This window comes from Magnolia sinica, chromosome 15 (genome assembly GCF_029962835.1).
Source record: "Magnolia sinica isolate HGM2019 chromosome 15, MsV1, whole genome shotgun sequence".
In the NCBI taxonomy this organism is placed as follows: Eukaryota; Viridiplantae; Streptophyta; class Magnoliopsida; order Magnoliales; family Magnoliaceae; genus Magnolia; species Magnolia sinica.
In genome coordinates, this window is record NC_080587.1 from 57,521,567 (window position 1) to 57,542,379 (window position 20,813).

General features: G+C 41.9%; 1 protein-coding gene across 2 annotated transcripts; it reads left to right on the forward strand.

Annotated features, from left to right (window-relative positions):
- The first annotated feature begins 358 nt into the window (after positions 1-358).
- Positions 359-20,602, forward strand: LOC131227324 (glucan endo-1,3-beta-glucosidase 3-like). Of its 2 annotated transcripts, none has more exons than XM_058223102.1 (4): positions 359-584; positions 16,068-17,321; positions 18,765-18,792; positions 20,284-20,602. In XM_058223102.1, the coding sequence occupies exons 1-4, from the start codon at positions 506-508 to the stop codon at positions 20,432-20,434; spliced, it is 1,512 nt and encodes a 503-aa protein (XP_058079085.1). In that variant the 5' UTR covers positions 359-505; the 3' UTR covers positions 20,435-20,602. The 2 variants fall into 2 exon arrangements, with proteins under 2 accessions (XP_058079085.1, XP_058079086.1); XM_058223103.1 differs by having other exon boundaries at positions 360-584; positions 20,287-20,602.
- The last annotated feature ends 211 nt before the right edge of the window (positions 20,603-20,813 follow it).

Consider the following 20,813-nt stretch of genomic DNA (forward strand, 5'->3'; position numbering starts at 1 on the left):
CTCGTATACGACGCTTTTTTTAGCAAATTTCTCAGTTTTAAAGGAAATCTGATCCGTTATAAATGTGGACCACACTATAAAAAATCATTTGACATGGAAAAATATGATATTATACCTTTTAATAAATCTAAAATAGTGAAATCAATTGAAAGCCAATCGTGTAGGTGTATATGATGAAAAGATTGGTCTTATTTTTGTATTATTTGACCTTTTTGGTCTATACCACATTTTTACGGCTCAGATTTTCTCAGAAATGATAGTTTAGTTCGAAGTAGAACCGTTGTATATAAACGTTTACATACATCGCTATGTACGAAAAAAATTCTCATGTAAATAACCCCGCTTTCTGATTAATTTACTTTTGTTCCTCCTTCGTGCCCTTAGCCCCAAAAAAGGGGGGTTTTTCTCCTATTCTTTTCAAAATCTCCCTCTTTTCTCTGATTCTCCACTGTCTCATTTGATTTCCTTTCTGGGTTTCTTTCATTTTGTTGTATGATTTTGAAAGATGAAGCTTTTCCCTGAAGAATCCATGGCTCTGCTGCTTCTCTTGCTTTTAGCCCTCTCTGTACCTGCTGTCGCTGAAGGTACGGTTTTTCCTCCCCTTTCTAAACTATTTTTTAAATTTGATTTTCAGTCCTTAATTCTATATCTGAAACCCCATTTGGGTTTTTTCTATTTGGATTTTATAAGGCATTTTCGTGCATTTTTCTATTTTTTTAATGCTCTAAATGGTTCTCTTTGATGGGGTTTTTGAAGTTTGAGAAGGGGTTTTCTCTATTTTTTTTTCTTGGTTTTGGGGATCTTTTATCTACTGTTTGGAGGTGAAAGCTTGGATTTTTATTTGAATGGAGGGGTGAGTTTTCAAATGAAGAAAAGGAAGTTGTTTTGTTTTTTTGGTTTTTTTGATTTTTGATTTTTATAATAATAATAATAATAATTATTATTTTGGGTTTTTAATGCAATGAGTTTCGTTTTCAGTCGATATTAAGAGTGTTTTACTCATGCTTAGTGAAGTAGAGAGACGAATGTGCCATTGATTTGTAGGAAAATTACACTATTGCCACTAGTGATGATTCTGGATCTTTCATATTGTTTTCACCATTTTCTTTTTATTTTTAAATTAAAAATGCTAGAAAAAGGGTGAAATTGTTGCGGTGAGAAAATGACCAAACTGCCCTTATGACTGATGGCGGGAGACTTCCTGGTCCAGACCCCAACGGTCCAGTCATTGATGGGTTTTCAGATGCGAGCTTTCTAGTCTGATGTTTTCTGGACTTACTGCCAGCTGGCATTTTGGTAATTTTGGCTGCATTTATGTCGTGAAAGAAAGGTGTCATTCGTTAGAAATTTCTTGCAAATATTATTACTCTTTTACTCACTTACAGACCAAATTGCCCCTACTTTCAGTATAAAAAAAATTGCGGAAATGCCTCATTTTTTTTCATTCTGATATGCTGAACTGATCACCAACCGCGTGCTAGTTGCTGACTCAGCATAATCCCTGTCTTTCCACCTACGTGTCACATGTGCAGAATATCCCACCCGTGTAAAAAGTGGGCCCCGCCATGAAGATCACCTGCTGCAAAAATCAGGTCCATCCGATTATTAGGTGGGCCACACGTGTACGCTGACTTAAGACTGGCGGAGGGCCTTTGATGGGTGGACACCATCTGATTTTCGCGCTGGGGGGACCGTGGCGGGGCTCGAAACATTGGGGGAATGATTGGGTTAACATGCAGCCTGCTGTAGGTGATTAGTTCCCGTACTTGGGATACAAGAATGCCAATCAGGGCCGTCCAAATCATTGCCATCCTTGTGGATGGAGGCTGGATGGAGGCTAGCCAGAAAAGCACGCTGGTGGGATGATCTCAACCATCTGATTTTGCGTGACGATTTTGGGCCATCGGATGGGCTGTTTGGATTTCTTATTACAGTCTTTTTACTTGCTGGATTTCTACTCATCCAGTGGGTCCCACATTCGAGGGCATGCGTGCACGTGGAATGGTGGATTTGTTATTTGTGACGAACGCAGAATCACTTCTTCACAATTTGGCCGGTCTCGTTCGGTGGACCCGCAGGCCACCATATGAACGACCGAGTTTCCGCTTCCCAATGGAATTGTCGATGGGGCCAATGTCATCTTTGTTTGGTCCCACACAAAACACGCAGGTGGTCCTGTGTTAGCTGGAGAGGCCCGCGGACTAGCTTTTATTGTAGCCTGCGGACTACAGTTCTTGTAAGTTTCCACGTCTTAGGAAGCGGATTGCTCCTGGCCCCGCCGGAAGCCAGGTGGAGCCCACCGTGATGTTTGTGAGAAATCCATCCGGTCATCCGTTTTGCAGCTAATCTCAGGACATTGTCCCTAAAAATGAGGCAGGTCCAAAAGTCAAGTGGGCCACACGAAAGGAAAACGAACGGAGGGAAATGCTTACCGATTGAAATCTTCTTGGGTCCACCGTGATGTCTATATACCATCCAAACCGTTCATGAGGGACACGGATTGCATGCTGACACTACCAGGAGGGACGTGGCTACTAGACAGTGCTCTGTGGGACCCAACCATGATATATGCGTTTTATCCACGCCGTCCATCTATTTTGGATCGTTATTTTAGGGCATGAGCCCAAAAATAAGGCATATCCAAAAACTCAGGTGGGCCACACCACAGGAAAACAGTGTGTGAACTCCAAACACAAAAATATTCTCTTGATCCAAACTTCTGTGACCCCACGTTTCAACGGTGGAGTTCAATCCCCACTGTTCGATATTAGCTATCTAAACAGATAGATGGATGGATTTCTCGCATACATCACGGTGGGCCCGCCTAGCTTCCAACCACCGGTCGCTGGACTTTACCCGAAATATTTTTCACAGATGACTAAAACGCCCCTCCAGTCAATGGACCATTCCAGGTTGAATGGGGTCCCCTGGCCAGGGGTATTTTCGTCCACTAAAGCGTGTAGGAAAAGTACCTGGTTAGGACAGCAGTTTCGTTGGTTTTATGTCTTGTCGGATTCTGAGAATAGGTAGTGGCTTTGATTTGAACAGAGAGATTTGATGCATGGAAGCCTGGAATGACTGCCTGGCGTGGGCCCCACTATCTTGGACTTGGACTAAAATGGATGCACGTGGTCCTCAGGACTATTGAAGTGACACTGTAGTCATCCAGTTGGGCCCACCTGGGACAACCACTTGGGTAGATACCACCCCTGGATAGGCCATGGACGGTCCTCTTTTTCTGTAGAGATGAATCTAAGCCATTAAAAAAAGGGTTAGACTTGAGTGTGAACTTCCGAAATCCAACCCAGATGGTTCGAATTATTTGTGGCAACTCATATGTTGCCAGTGGCCCATTAATGGTAGTATCTGGCTCTTGTACGGTTTGGATCGATCATACGGCTAGCCCAACTCGCCGAGTGTGAAAGTTGGGGTCTTTGTGAATAAAATACTCTAGATATTCTTTTTGCTCCCTAGTGCTGAGATTTATTTATGTTTTTGTTTATATATTTATTTATGAGAAATGATCCAGTGTTCATAGAGCACTATAAGTTATAGTGCTCATAGCTGCCTAAGTTCTGCCGGACAGATCAATTAATTAGTCTGAACCGTCCATTAGGTCGCCCACCATACAAAAATTGCACTTATTGAATGATCCAATTCATTGCTAATTTGGCCTTATTTTCTATAGCCATCTTTTTTCCAAGCCATGGATGGGATGGTTATAATTGGCTATGAAATGATGGATCAAATTGTTGATTGTACTGGTTTTTGTGTAAATGGTCTTGACCTTCCATGTTAAAGACTATTGATCAAATGGTTGATATTTGTCAGATTGGCCCGCTTTGGATCCAACTTAATGAACAATCTGGATCAATGGTTTGGGCAGTTCAAGTGTCCTGATGCTGCAATTAAATGTGACCAGGAGCACTATAGCTTACAATGCTCTCTGAGAGCACATGAACTATATTCTGGAGAGAAATTCCATGCACTTGCTATGGTACTTACTGCCACACCTGCTAATGTGCAAGATCCAAGCTGTATGACGAGTGGGACCCATTCCATAGATTCAATTGGCGGCAGATCATGCCAGTACTTCTGCCAGTACACTCCTCAAGTGGGCCACACAAGCATGTAGAACGTGGACCGCCGGTCAAATGTTTAACAGCTGGGTTCTTTTTGTAAGTACGATCCACTTAATAAATGGAGCAGCTCAGTTTTGCCCCAGGGATCTGTGTTTGGTCCCCACCTGATGATCAGCCTGGATCTCACATGTTAGTATGTAGGGCTGAGGGTGCACAGCTGGTGCAATAGTACGTGCAGTGGCTCCAATGCACTTAGCTGGCAAGGTTCTATTTTAATGTTTTGATGCCTATCCATGTGAGTGTAACATCATTCATCATTCCATGTGATCATTCACATGTGTTCCCATTGTAGATTGTTAGGTGGGCCACAACTCTAAGATGATCATTTAAAAAAAAAAAAAAAAATTGATTAGGTGTCAAGTACAACAGGTTGGACAAGAAGTAACGGTCTACAGATTGGATAACTTACAACCTCTTAAGTGCGTGTGACATCCAAACCATCCAATAGGTTGGGCCCACCATGATGATCACCTAGATAGGCCATACCGAGAAAACCATCTCTAGTCATCGATAAATAGCGAAATACAAGCGTATTCAATATGGTAAGTTGATACGGTTGATCGTTTTACAAGGATATCCACTGGACGGGTTGGATATCATGCGCACATGAAGGGTTGGAAGTTATCATGTTGAAAAAAAGCTAATGTAACTTTACCTACCAAATGACGAAAACAACCCCGAACAACCAATCATAAATGCCTTGGAAACTTATAAAAGGAGGATGACAAAAATGTCATTAGCAGCATAAAGTTCTTTTCGTACAAAATAAAATATCTTATGAAATATAGATCTCTTATACTTTAGAAGATAAGATATAGATGGACCATCTTAAGCACATTTTAAAGAATCATTTTATTTGCTATCATTCTATTAAAGATAAAATATAGATGGACCATCTTAAGCACATTTTAAAGAATCATTTTATTTGCTATCATTCTATCACTTCCTTGTGACCCGAATCCCTAAAATCCTTCTTTTTGTCAGATTTTGTGACTGTAATCTTCTCATAAACTAATCATAATCATAGCTTAGAAAAACCATGAGGTTTGGTAAGCCCATGCATCTCTAGGGGAGTGAGTCATCACTCACCACATGATGGAAGATGGGTGAGAAGTCTACACGTGTCGATCACCTGAAAGTCTGGATTGTTCCCTGATCAGGTGGGCCATAACATTAGAAATAGGCAGATAGCTTAGAAAAAGTCAGCCAAGTATTTATCAACTGTTCATTTGTTTTGTAAACTATGGCTCACCTGATGAGAGGTCCACCTACACCTATCCATCAAGTGGGTTCGACCATGCGAGCCCAATAGTCATGATTGTTTTCTCATCAGGCGGGCCATAACATTAGAAATAGGCAGATTGCTTTAAAAGAGTCGGCTAAGTATTTATCAACCGTTAATTTGTTTTGTAAACTATGGTTAACCTTTTTTTTTTTTTTTGTGTTAGCTTGTTAGTACTGTTAGCCACCCCCACTAGGGATCGATACCAAGACCTCAGTGTAAACTATGGTTCACTTGATGAGTGGACAACTATGATACTCTGACAAGCGTATGGATAGGGATGTGAAATTGCTGGTGAGACTCGGCAGTTTCCAAAGAAACTTGGATATGGATACAAAAGCTTTGCTAAGCGGATGTACAGGCCAGACATTGCCAGCATGGCACATGATGGGTTTTTTCCTCCTCAGAAAGAGGAGAGAACGAGCTCACTCGATCGGTCGAGTGGTGCTCGACTCAAAGTCCAGCAAGCAAATTGGTTTGGGACTTCGTGGTGCTCGACCAGTCGAGGGACATGCTCGACCAGTCGAGTGGGCCGCTCAACTGGTCGAGGACCCTGCTCGACTAGTCGAGGTTACGCAGATTCATGTCCGGATTTTGTGCGGACTGCGTAAATTCGAGGCGGTTTTGCAAGAGGTGCGAAAGGGAGTTGCCTAAACTATAAATATGGGTCCTTAGGGCTATTCTAGAGAATGCAAGAGAGTTTCCTAAAGCTTTACAAGGGTTTGCTAAAGGGTTTAGGGCTATCAAAGGGTGAGAGAAAGAGGAAAAGAGAGAGAGAGAGGAAGCTTGTGGAAGGGAGATTCTGCTCGTAAAGGTGATCTACTTCGCAGTCGACGTCTCAGCGCTTTTACATCCTCGTGATCGGTGAGATCTCTCAGTTTTCATTATTCTCTTATTGTTCATCCACTCCTGCATGAGTGAAAAAGGTTTGATCGAAGCGGTGTGTGTTTGTGATCGGTTGTAACATTCTACTTCATAGTGAATTGTTGCTCTGGACGAGGTCCCATGGTTTTTACCTCTTTGAGGGTTTTCCACGTAAAAATCTCGTGTCGTATGGTTTGTGCTTTGATTTATCCCATAATTCTGGTGTTTTGGGAAGCTAGATCCTAAGGTTTTGTGCAACGACCCCCAACAAAGTGGTATCAGAGCGTTCATGTTAGTTGAATGGAGTGGGATCGGTTCTGAATTATGGAAGGTGGCTCATCAAGGATGATCGGTCTTAATGGATCTAACTGGACCATATGGAAGGTGGCTCATCAAGGATGATCATTCTTAATGGTTCTAACTGGACCATATGGAAGGCTAAGATGGAGGACTTGCTTTATTGCAAGGACTTGTATGCTCCAATCTTAGGCATATCAACAAAAACAAAGGATATGACAGATGATGATTGGAAGAAATTGGACCGGAAGGTGGTGAGGTTTATTAGACAATGGTTGGACGATTCCGCATTTCACCATGTGTCTATGGAGATCTCAACCGCCAGCCTATGGTTGAAATTGCAAGGGTTATATGAGAGGAAGACAGCCGGTAATAAGATTTTTCTGATAAGACGACTTGTGAATCTCAAGTTCAAAGATGGTGGTTCTGTGGCTAAGCACATAAATGAGGTTAACAATATATTGAACCAGCTCTCCGCTATGAAGATGGTCCTGGACGATGAATTATAAACTTTACTATTGCTTCTCATTACCTGATAGTTGGGAGACATTGGTAGTGTCTCTAAGTAACTCCGCGCCAGACGGAAAGGTGTCCATAGAATAGGTAACTAGTTGTTTCTTCAATGAGGAGACAAAGAGGAAGTCTCAGGGGTCTACTCAGCAAGAGGCCCTTGTGACACAAGAACAGGGGAGAGGAAAGAACAGAAAGGGCAGGAAGGCCCGAGATAAATCAGGAGTCAAGTCGAGTGTCAGAAAAGATGTTGAATGCTGGAATTGTGGCAAGAGGAGCCACTACAAGCATAAATGTCGTAATAAGAAGAACGAGAAGAAAGGAAAAGGAAAGGAGAAGGAAGATGAATCAGACTTCATTGCGGTCACTTCAGATGGTGATGTTGTAGTTATTCTTTAAGCAGATCACAATGTTTATCTCATGGCTACGAGTCAGGACACCGACTGGGTGATAGAGTCGGGAGCATCGTTTCATGTGATTCCACGCAGGGATTTCTTCACAAACTACAAGTCAAGTGACTTCGGGATCGTGAAGATGGGTAATTCTGGCATATCGAAGATCGTAGGGGTTGCTTATATTTGTGTGAAGACCGATGTGGGCTGTACATTGGTTCTCAAGGATGTGAGACACATTCTAGACCTTCGCCTCAACTTGATGTTGACGAGAAGGTTGGATGATGATGGCTATGAAAGCCGATTTGTTGGTGGGCGATAGAAGCTCATCAAGGGTTCGTTGATCGTAGCCAAAGGAAAGAAGTGTTGCATCCTTTACAAGACAATTGTAGGGGTCAGTGATATTTGTGTAAAGACCGATGTGGGTTGCACATTAGTTCTCAGGGATGTGAGACACATTCCAGACCTTCGCATCAACTTGATGTCGATGGGAAGGTTGAATGATGATGGCTATGAAAGCTGATTTGTTGGTGGGCGCTGAACTGAAAGCTCATCAAGGGTTCATTGATCACAGTCAGAGGAAAGAAGTGTTGCACTCTTTACAAGACAAGTGTCAGTATGTGTAAGGGTGAGTTGAACGCAGTGGAAGATTCAGCTATTGACATGTGGCACAAGCGTCTAGGCCACATGAGTGAAAAAGGGCTTCAGCTACTAGCAAAGAAGGTCATTTAGGGATAGACAGCCGTCCAAGAGGTACTCGCCGCATGAGTACATTATGCTCATTGATGGGGGAGAGCCAGAAGACTATTCTGAGGCCCTAGCCGACAAGCATAAGGAGTGGCTGAAAGCTATGCAAGAGGAGATGGAATCCTTGCATAAGAACCACACCTATGATATGGTGAAATTGCCTAAGGGCAAAAAAGCTTTGAGCAACAAGTGGGTGTTCAAAAAGAAGGTTGAGCAGAAGAATTCACAAACGAGGTTCAAAGCCAGACTTGTGGTGAAAGGGTTTAGTCAGAGGAAAGGTATAGACTTCGAGGAGATATTTTCACCAGTGGTGAAGATGACATCCATATGGGTGTTGCTTGGGTTGGCGGCTAGCATGGATCTAGAGATAGAGCAGTTAGATGTTAAAACTGCCTTTCTCCAGGGTGATCTGGACGAAGAGATTTACATGCACCAACCAGAGGGGTTCGAAGTTAAAGGCAAAGAGCATATGATGTGTAGGCTGAGGAAGAGCTTGTACGGGCTGAAACAAGTTTCAAGGCAATGGTACAAGAAGTTTGACTCGTTCATGTTGAAGTATGGATATGACAGAACGGAGTTGGACCACTGTGTGTTCACGCGCAAGTTCTCAGATGGTGATTTCTTAGTTTTGCTGTTATGCGTTAATGACATGCTCATCATTGGTAGAGACATCAAGAAGATTGACAGGCTGAAACAGGAGTTGGGCAAGCCGTTTGCGATGAAAGACTTGGGTCCAACTAAGCAGATCTTAGGAATGGAGATAACCCGTGACAGAGGCAGCAGGAAGCTTTGACTGTCACAAAAGCAGTATATTGAGAAAGTCCTAAAGCGGTTCAATATGAATGCAGCGAAGCCGGTTAGTACTTCACTGGATGGTCACTCCAGATTGAGCGACAAGCAGTGTCCCAAGACGAAAGCAGAGGTAGAAGAGATGCAGAAGATACCCTACGCGTCAGCAGTAGGAAGTTTGATGTATGTTATGGTGTGTACGCGCCTAGACATAGCATATGCGGTTGGTGTTGTCAGTCAGTATCTTGCCAATCCTGACAAAGAACATTGGCAACGGTGAAATGGATACTGTGGTATCTAAGAGGCTCATCGAGGTTGAGCCTATGCTATGGTGACGGAAAACCTGTGTTAGAAGGCTATGCAGATGTAGACATGGCAGGTGACATAGACTCCGGGAAGTCTACATAGAGGTTCATGTTCACGTTTGTAGGGGGAGCGGTATCTTGACAGAGCAAGCTACAGAAGGTCGTAGCATTGTCGACGACAGAGGCCGAGTACATTGCGGTCACAGAGGCATGTAAAGAGATGCTTTGGATGAAGAAGTTCCTACAGGAACTTAGCCTGAAGCAGGAGTAGCACTTGGTTTATTGCGATAGTCAAAGTGTGATACACTTGAGCAAGAATCCAAGTCAGCACTCCAAGTCGAAGCACATAGAGATTCGGTATCACTCTATCAACGATACTTTGGAACAGAAGGTGTTACAGCTTGAGAAGGTCCACACGGACGATAATGGGTCAGACATGATGACTAAGGCATTGCTCAAGGGCAAGTTTGATGTTTGTAAAAACTTGGCTCGTTTGAAGAAGACGAATTCCTCCTGAGTTGGAAAGGGGGAGATTTGATTGGTTTTTTCCTCCTTAGAAAGGGGAGAGAACGAGCTTACTGAACCGGTCGAGTGGTGCTCGACTCAAAGTCTAGCAAGCAAATTGGTTTGGGACTCCATGGTGCTCGATCAGTCGAGGGACATGCTCGACCAATCGAGTGGGCTGCTCGACCGGTCGAGGACCCTGCTCGACTAGTCGAGGTTATGCAAATTCATGTCCGGATTTCGTGTGGACTGCGTAAATTTGAGGCGGTTTTGCAAGAGGTAGGAAAGGGAGTTGCCTAAACTATAAATATGGGTGCCTAGGGCTGTTCTAGGGAATGCAAGAGAGTTTCCTAAAGCTTTACAAGGGTTTGCTAAAGGGTTTAGGGCTATCAAAGGGTGAGAGAAAGAGGAAAAGAGTGAGAGGAAGCTTGTGAAAGAGAGATTCTGCTCGTAGAAGTGATCTACTTCGTAGTCGATGTTTCAGCGCTTCTACATCCTCGTGATCGGTGAGATCTCTCAGTTTTCATTATTCTCTTATTATTCATCCACTCCTGCGTGAGTGAAGAAGGTTTGATCCAAACGGTGTGTGCTTGTGATCGGTTGTAACATTCTACTTCATAGTGAATTGTTGCTTTGGACGAGGTCCCGTGGTTTTTACCCCTTTGAGGGTTTTCCACGTAAAAATCTCGTGTCGTGTGGTTTGTGCTTTGATTTATTTCATTGCTTTATTATCCCATAATTCTGGTGTTTTTGGGAGGCTAGATCCTAAGGTTTTGTGCAATGGCCTCCAACAACACAGGTGTGAGATTCTATCCATCTATCGGGTTGGTCCAACATTTTACATGTTTTACCAAAAATAAACTGGTCCACTCAGCATGTGGGCCCCCAGTATCGGAAACAGTTGGATGGGTTAGAAAACTTAAGCCAAGTTTTTTAGATCCGTACGTTTGTTTAGAAACCTGTGGCCCACTTGACCAATGTGTCAACCTTATTCTTAGGCCAGGGCATCAATATTCTAATGGATGGTGGATCTTGGACCTATCTTGCCATGTTGGCACATGTATGGCGTTTACATGAGAATATTGCATGCGTGTGGTTTTAGGAAAGCTCCGAATACATATATGGGTGTTTGTCCAATGCACAGGAACACTGATTTTTCATGGTATTTTTAAAGATGAGATCGTCAAAAATAATTTTAAGAGCTAAATAAAGTCAAAATATAAAAAGAAACATGATATTCATCTCTTTATGATCTCATCTTGTGTTCTCACACACACACACACACACACAGAGTATTTCTACACTATATGATATATACTGCAAAGTATATACTAATTACTTATAAATAATAGATATGGCCACAGCTCTGTCAATGCTATATCCTGGACCATCTGTATTGTGTCTTCTGGATATGGATACTTTAGACTTGTATAGGTATCTAGTTATTGTGGGTAGATAGGTTTGACTTTTGGGCTAGGGTATCCACACAAGGGGATCCACTTGATGGACAGCTTGGATCTCACCTACGCCAATATTGGCACTCTTGGGGGGTGTTTGGCGCATGTTATTGGAAGGGATAAAGTGGGATGGGATTAAAAAAACCAAATGATTGTACTATATCAAGTTTTGTCATGGAATTGCAGGAGGCTTGGATGTGTTCCATGGCTGTTTGGATTGCATGGAAGAAGACAATCCAACCTACAATATCTGCATGTTTTTGTTTGGATGGAAGTGTGGGCTTGGGTTATGTAAGGATCATTATCCACTGCTGTTTGGATACTGAAATGAAAAGTCCCCATAGATTTCATAAATCCACCACAATGAGTGGTGTTGTATCCACACCGAAATGAAAGCTCCCCATTGTTTGGATACCAATTTCAGTGGGCCCACCATGAGTGGCTTTGTCTCCACACCATCCATCCATTCGACATGAGATCATTTTAGGGCATGATTCGAAGAATCAGGCAGATCCAAAGCTAGAGTGGACCCTACGAGGCCACGATAGAAAATAGTGTGGAGAGGGACGCCCACCGTTGAAACCCACCTGAGGCCCACCATCACATACCTTTGAGATCCAACCTATTCATGTGTTAATGCGGACATGAAAAAAAGGAAAAATACAGATATCACCCTCATTGAAAACGATTTGGCCCTTATAAGGGATTAATGGTTTTGTGTCACTCTTCCCACTGTTCTCTATCGTGGGGTCCACTCAAGCCTTGGATCTGACTCATTCTTTGGATCATGCCTTAAAATGATCTCTCCAAAAGGATGAACGGTGTGGATATGAAACATACATCATGGTGGGCCTTACAGAAATTGGTAACGTCACTACCGTGGGAAGTCTCGTGATTCAAAACACCCATGACCATTATAGTGGAAGCGGACTACGTCCGGGCAGAGCCAAGGCTTAAGTGGGCGGAAAGATCATTATACGATATGAACCCAAAAATGAGGCAGAATGAAGGCTTAAGTGGGCCACAAAGTGGGGATTTAAGGCCCACCATTAAAAACTTCTTAGGATTTGCAGAAGTTTCGTATCAAGCTGATATTTGGGTTATATTTGGGTTATCACTTCATCCAGGTCTACATGACCTTATGAATAGGTTGGATGGTAAAAAAAGCATCACAGTGGCCCTTAGAGAGGTTTCAATGGTGGGTGTTGTTATCACCACTGCTTCCTTTGGTGTGGTCCACTAGAGATCTTGACCTGCTTCCTTTCTTGAATCATATTGTAAAATGATCTGTTTATAAGTATGGACGGTGTGGATAAGACGTTTACATCACGGTGCCCCCCCACAGAGCTCTGCCCGGAAGGATTACCATCCGAGTGGGGCTAAGACGCAATCTGCTTCCACTGCAATGGTCATGGGTGTTTTGAATCACGAGACTTCCTACGGTAGTGACGTTACCAATTTCTGTGGGGCCCACCATGATGTATGTTTCGTATCCACATCGTTCATCCTTTTGGAGAGATCATTTTAAGGCATGATCCAAAGAATGAGTCAAATCCAAGGCTTGAGTGGACCCCACGATAGAGAATAGTGGGAAGAGTGACACACAACCATTAATCCCTTGTTAGGGCCAAACCGTTTTCAATGAGGATGATATTTGTGTTTTCCTTTTCTTCATGTCTGCATTAACACATGAATAGGTTGGATCTCAAAGGTACGTGATGGTGGGCTTCAGGTGTGTTTCAACGGTGGGCGTCCCTCTCCACACTATTTTCTATCGTGGGCTTGTGGGGTCCACTCCAGCTTTGGATCTGCCTGATTCTTTGAATCATGCCATAAAATGATCTCATGTCGAATGGATGGACGGTGTGGATACAAAACCACTCATGGTGGGCCTATTGAAATTGGTATCCAAATAGTGGGGACCTTTCATTTCGGTGTGGATACAACACCACTCATTGTGGTGGATTTATGAAATCTATCACTATGGGGACCTTTTATTTTAGTATCCAAACAACATCCTTACATAACCCAAGCCTATACTTCCATCTAAACAAAAACATGCAGATATTGTAGGTTGGATTGTCTTCTTCCATGCAATCCAAATAGCCATGGAACACATCCAAGCCTCCTGCGATTCCGTGATAAAACTTGATATAGTACAATCATTTGGTTTTTTGAATCCCATCCCAGTTAATCCCTTCCAATACCATGCGCCAAACACCCCCTAAAAGACTCCCTGAAAATGTGAAATGACTAGAAATTTAAATTCTATTATTATTAGTTCGTTTTAAAATATAAAAATGCATTAGGAAACGTATTGGTTGATAAAAATATGAAAACTTGATAGAAAACCCAAAAAGAAAGACAAGACTCAACTCGACTCGGTTGGCGATTTCACTCTATTTGACCGGACTTTGATAAAAAAAAAATTGATGAGACTGGATTTTTTTTAAAAAATCGAAAGTATTCATGGGTCAACTCGATCGAGATTCAAGTCAGACTCGACAAGTTCTTAAACCATGATGTGTATCAAATAGTTTACATTTGAAATATGTGAAAATGTGCCTTGAAAATGATAAGATTTTTTATTTTTTTTTAAGAAGGTAAAAATGGTAAGAATTAAACATCATTAGTCTTTAATCATATGATTATGAAAAAAGTATATTGTTTTATCTGCATAGAGTAAGAGTATTTATACCATATTGTGTCATACTTTGGCTTGTCTAGTTATCATATGCATGTAGATGCCCACTGCACACTTGGCATGCATGCACCAAACTGACACTGTCCTAGAATATCAGACCTTAAACAATGGGGTAAAACTGGAAAACAGCATTGCTTGAATGATCCTAAGTTCTAACTTTCTGGTGAATGGACATTTTCTTGCCAAATCAGAACATTTGACCCATTGTCCTTTTACATCACATTTGGTGGTTGTATAAGGGTTGTTTAGGATAGTTATGTTCATTCAAAAACTCAAAACTCAATTCAAATTGAACGTCGGTTGAATGTGGTCTTGTAACTTGGTCAATTATTTTATTTTATTTTTAAATATTCAATATTTAAAATAATATATAAATATTGTTGAGTCTTGTGCCTCTCGGCCAGTCAAGTTTTATTGAGTTCCATCAAGTTTTTTCTTCCAACTTTTGTGAGTACAAGTTGATTTTTGTTTTTCTTCAGTCTTGATTAAGTGGTGACTAAATTGAGTTCTAGGCCCTTTTTTGGTAGATGCCTAAAGATGAGTTCATCTCATTTTAGTAAATACTAATTATGTATTAGAGATCTTGATCTTTAATATATAATCACTGATAACATAATCTTAGAATCCCCATGCCTTCCAAATTGTGATCTCATTCTCCACTGAGGATGAGCCAACAAAAATATCACATTGAACCATACTTTAAAAACTCATTAAAAAAAAGAAGAAAGATTTCGAACAACCCAATCATATTTTGTCAAGACTGAAATATAAATAAGGCTCTGTTTGGAGCTCCGTATATCTAATACATAACCACTGTTAACTAAAATGAGACGAACTCATTTTTAGGCGTCTACTAAACAGGGTTTATTTTTCTGTCTTGGTGAAATATGATTGAGTTGAGTCGAACTTTTTGTTTTTTATTTTTTATTTTTTAAAATATGGTTCAATGCAATCTTTTTGTTGGGCCCCATCCTCAATGGGGCTCACAACTTGAATGGCCTGGATTCAGCATGTGTCTGAAGGTTTTGCATACCTATGTTAACAGTGATTATGTATTAAAGATCAAGATCTCTTATACGTAATTACTTTTAACAATAATGATTGAGTCGATTCGATTTATTATTATTATTTTTTTATTTCTTTTCTTTTTAAGTTTTTAAACTATGGTTCAATGTGATATTTTTGTTAGGCCCCATCCTCAATGGGGTTCAAAATTTGGATGGCCTGGATTGAGGTAAGTTCTGGCCACATGTCTGAAGATTCTGCATGCCTATGATATGCCATACTCTTTTACAGTATGGTGTAATTCTTATGTAATTATCAGATTCTCTGGTGGGTTCTCTTTTGAATTTTTTTTCCTGCTAAAATTAAATACGAATATGCTCCTTTTTTCTAGTCAAAAGACCATGTGCACACTTAAATGTGTTGTGTACTGCATATCACATGGTCATATTTGTTTGAATGGAAAGTGTGGTGTTTCAAAAAAAGAAAAGAAAAAGAAGCTGAACTATTGGTGCAAAATGGTACACATGCCACATGATGCCACGATCCGGTGGGCCTCACATTGAGGACATTGGTTCGTATATATTGCCAAACGTAAGCCTTGCATGTTGGATTTTCAGTCTGATTTATGTGTTTATCCACATCCTAATTTCTTGCAATATTTTGCAAATCACTGAAGTGGTCTGGAGTTTGTACAAGTAGGACCACCCATTTCAGTCTTCTAGATGATTTGCCTGCTTGCCTCAAAATCTCATCGATAGTACAATCCTATGATTGTGGACTGCAAATAGACAATTTACAAGAAATATGGCAACAGTTCATGTTCAAATGAAGGTCTATGATGTGTTGAAGATCATCCAATATGGGAGATCTTTTTTGGGGAATTGACAATCAAGTCAGCATACGGATACCGAATCATGGGCCTGATCTGTACTTATACTCAGTGTATCTGGCAGATTTTTATGTAATGGTTATGTTATCCATAATCTAGTTTAGTTCATGTTAGTAAATTTGAATAGGAACTGCTGTGGACCAACTTGCTAACCTTCACCTCTTTTCTCCTGCATTGCAGATGCATTCATTGGTGTTAACATCGGAACAGACCTCTCCGACATGCCATCCCCATCCCAGGTGGTTGCCCTCCTCAAGGCCCAGCAGATCCGCCATGTCCGCCTCTATGATGCAGACCGCGCCTTGCTCGTCGCACTTGCTAATACCGGTATCCGTGTTACCATCTCTGTCCCCAATGACGAGCTCCTTGGCGTTGGCCAGTCGAATGCCACTGCTGCCAACTGGGTCGCCCGCAATGTCGCGGCCCATGTCCCTGCCACTAACATCACTGCCATTGCTGTTGGATCCGAGGTGCTCACTACACTTCCCAACGCCGCTCCTGTATTAGTCTCGGCCCTCCGATTCATCTATTCAGCGCTTGTTGCATCCAACCTCGACAACCAGATAAAAGTGTCCACCCCCCTATCCTCTTCTATCATCCTCGACTCCTTCCCGCCCTCCCAAGCCTTCTTCAACCGCACGTGGGACCCGGTCTTAGTACCCTTGCTCAAATTCCTACAGTCTACAGACTCCTTCCTCATGCTCAATGTCTATCCATACTATGACTACATGCAATCCAACGGTGTAATTCCATTGGATTATGCACTCTTCCGTCCCCTCCCGCCCAACAAAGAAGCTGTCGATGCTAACACCCTCCTACATTACACCAATGTCTTTGATGCGATTGTTGATGCGGCCCACTTCTCCATGTCCTACTTGAACTTCACCAATGTTCCGATTGTTGTAACTGAATCAGGGTGGCCCTCTAAGGGTGATGCCTCGGAGCGGGATGCCACCTTGGACAATGCCAACACCTACAATAGCAATTTGATACGGCATGTGCTAAACAAAACCGGTACGCCAAAATACCCTGGCGTGTCAGTTAGTACATATATATACGAGCTTTATAATGAGGATTTGAGACCCGGGTCGGTATCTGAGAAGAACTGGGGTCTGTTTGAAGCAAGTGGGGTTCCAGTTTACATCCTTCATTTGACGGGCTCAGGGATGGTTTTGGCGAATGACACAACAAACCAGACGTATTGCATAGCGAAGGATGGTGTGGATTCGAAGATGTTGCAGGCAGGATTGGATTGGGCATGTGGGCCCGGGAAGGTAGACTGTTCGCCTCTGTTGCAAGGTCAACCATGCTATGAACCGAACACTGTACAGGCACATGCGACATATGCTTTCGATGCGTATTATCACCTGATGGGGATGGCGCCGGGGACGTGTTTTTTCAAAGGTGCCTCTGCGGTCACTACTACAGACCCAAGTAAGGGATTGATGTCTCTCCTTTCTTCTTTTAGTGGGTAGATTTTTTGCTAAACTGGACACACACACACGCATATATATATGGGAAATGGTTCTATGCAGTGAGGTTGAGTTGTGTGGGCCCCACCGTGATGCATGTCGAGCATCTACCCCATTAGTCAGATGCACCACTCCATGATGGGCATTGGGCTTAAAAATCAAGTCAATCAATGACTTTTGTGGGCCACACCATGTACAAAAGTTGAGAGGGGTTACCCTCCCATTAAAACATTCATAATCATTTGTTGGGCCCACCGAGGTGTGGTTCACAAATCCAGCCCATCCATTATGTGTGTCCCACTTGGATGAGGGGTCAGACCAAGTTTCAGATGCATCCAAATTTGGGGTGGGCCCCACCAAGTGCTTTTATATGTTTTAGGAATGTCTTCACATGATTTTAGATGGTATGGCCTGCCTGAGTTCCGTATATGGCTGATTTTTGGGATATCCCATCATTTAAAGGGGACCGATTAAATGCACGGTGTTGATGTTCAGTATGCATCACAGTGGGGCCCACACAGCTCGACCTCATGGGAAGTTCCCATGGGCTCGACCGCATAGAACCATTTCCCTATATATATATATATATATATATATATAAATCTTTCTTTTCATGCGTTCATGAATACATATGATACATTTTTTTATTTTTTATTTTTTCTGGTGATTCAGACTGTTATTCTGGTCGGCCACCACAAGGCCACTACCTGTGAAGGTGTTGGACTTTGATGGCCATCTGATCAGTGGACCATGAAAGGAATGATTGGAGAAGAAGTCCACATTAAACCACAAAAGCTCACTATGGCCAGACTGTTGGTTGTCCAGACTGTGAATCTGATGGGACCCGACATGAGATGGGGGGATGCTCTAGTCCTCCCAGACGGGAAGGTCCTAAACATGCCCTGAAATAATCTCCCAGACTGGAAGAATATAACATTTTGGTCTATCCATGGACTCCAGGTATTTGGTTAGTAACCATGAAGGAATGGTTAGAGAAGAAGTTCACATTGAACCACGAAAGCTCACTACAGCCAGACTATTGGTTGTCCAGACCGTCAATCTGACGGGACCCTGGCATGACATGTATGGGGGTATGCTCTAGTTCTCCCAGATGGGAAGGTCCTAGACATGGCTTTATTTTCTTTCTAACCACGTACCTGGAGTCCATGGCTGGACCAAAGGGTTATATTCATCCAGTCTGGGAGATCTTTTTGGGGTATCAGTCCAAGGTGGGGCCCATCAAGTTGATGGCCTGGACAACTGAATGTGGCCGACTGTAAGGGAATGTATATGTCATTTTTTATGACATTTATGGACATTGTCTACATTCTCTTTGGAAGCATGCACTTCCCACCTTTATATTTTCTTTCCCATGGCTGATTTTAGATACTTTTTATTGATGCAGGCCATGGTAGCTGTATATTTCCAGGAAGGTATGAACTTATCTCGGCATATTGCTTTAGCATCATCTTCCATTCCCGCAAGAGAAAACCATGTTGGATTTGCTCGATTTTTCACCTATGGTTACTAGTTACAGTTCGGCGCGCTTTTAGATCTTCTCTACCCACAAAATACTAAAAAAACCAAATTTTCATATCCTTGATCAAAGTGTCCCTGATGTCGACTGGGTTGTCGCATGTGAGAACCACAACTTGTAACTGATTGGGTGTGGGACCCTCCAACTCAGTATCTGTCGGTCCACATGTGATAACGATGAAATTGACATTGGAGCAGATTGAGAGGATTGCATGAGAGATTTTGTGCAATGATATCTGTGTTCTAGTGATTTAATTAAGGGTGTGTTGGGATGTCCAATTGATATCAATTGCGACAATTCCACTAACGGGCGTGGGACCCACCAACTCAGTATTTGTGGGTACACATTTGATAACGATGGAATCAATATTGGGGCAGATGGAGAGATTGCATGAGAGATTTTGTGCAATAATATCTGCATTCTAGTGATTTAATTAAGAGTGTTTGGATGTCCAATTCATGTCAATTGCAACAATTCAACTGATGGGCGTGGCACCCACCAATTCCATATCTGTCCGTCCACACGTGATAACGATGGAATTAATATTGGAGCAGATTGAGAGATTGCATGGGAGATTTTGTGCTACAATATCTGCGTTCTAGTGATTATAAGGGTGTGTTTGGATGTCCAATTGACATCAATTGCAACAATTCAACCAAGTGACCAAAGCAGGGGTGGGGAATAAAAGATGGTTAGACTCCTAGACACGCCCCAAATTACAATTCTTACCATTTCAACCCCAACTAAAAGAACGGAATTAGATTAGAATTATGGGTTTCGATGGGGTGGTTGACCAAACCTATGTTTTCATCATATGAATTAAAATTGGCGAAGACCCAACTTCTGTCGCTTCCTCTATAAAAAGGTGAATGGATTGCAATTCAGTTCAATTGAGCATCCAAACACGTACTACATGGAGAACCCATATTAAAAACTAAGTGGGCATTGTTTATGTTACCGTCTTTTCTTGTGTAGTAACGGGAAATAATGAACCTTTGGCTGTCGTATGAATTAAAATTAGTGACACCCAACTTATATCTCTTCCTCGGTAACAAGTTGAATGGATTCCAATTGAGTTGTATTAAGCAGCCAAACGCACATTACCCTGAGAAGCCATGTTAAAAAAACTAAGTGAGCATTGTTTACATTCCTGTGTTAAAAAACTAAGTGAGCATTGTTTACATTCCTGTATTTTTGTATATAGAAGTGGCAAGAAAGGAACCTTTGGTTGTGATATGAATTAAGATTGGTGATACCCAGCTTCTGTCGCTTCCTCTATAACAAGTTGAATGGATTGCAATTCAGTTCTATTGAGCATCCAAACATGCACTTCACTCAGAACTCATATTAAAAACTAACTGGGCATTGCTTATGTTTTCATGTGTAGTAGTGGCAAGAATGCAACCTTTGTGAATGGCACGTCATTGGCACCTTCATCGAATGACACGACCTCTGGCTCCGGCTCTCATCGTTTCTATCATTCCATCGCAAGTCCCCTAATCATCGGAATTCTACTCTCGAATGCAGTTCTTACTTAGAATGTTTGGGAAGATTGGATTGACAGTTCTTACCTAGAATGTTTTGGAAGATTGGATTGACGGTTGGTTAATTCCTCAAAGAAGCGATGCGCCCGATTTTGTTCTTCTGATAGAAGAAAGAGAGGGGAAGGTGTTTGAATTTCGAAGTAGGCAACTAGTATTTTTTTTTTTTTTTTTTTGTTAATTGGGGCTTTGAAAGACTTGGATTTTGTACAAAACAAACCAAGAGATGACAGAATCTTGTATTCTTTGGATTAGATTATCGATTTTTCTAATTGAAGTCTTTATTTGGCTTCATTCTAGAAAGAAATTTCTTGTACTTGTGTTTTTTTTTTTCATACGAATTGTGGATGAAGATTTGAGAGACAATTGAAACCAC

Excerpts from the sequence above, each read along its gene's own strand:
- LOC131227324 (XM_058223102.1), top strand. The coding sequence starts at position 506 with ATGAAGCTTTTCCCTGAAGAATCCATGGCTCTGCTGCTTCTCTTGCTT. Across the intron at positions 17,322-18,764 it reads GGTCACTACTACAGACCCAA|GCCATGGTAGCTGTATATTT; the intron begins GTAAGGGATTGA and ends TTATTGATGCAG. Across the intron at positions 18,793-20,283 it reads AGCTGTATATTTCCAGGAAG|TAGTGGCAAGAATGCAACCT; the intron begins GTATGAACTTAT and ends TTTCATGTGTAG.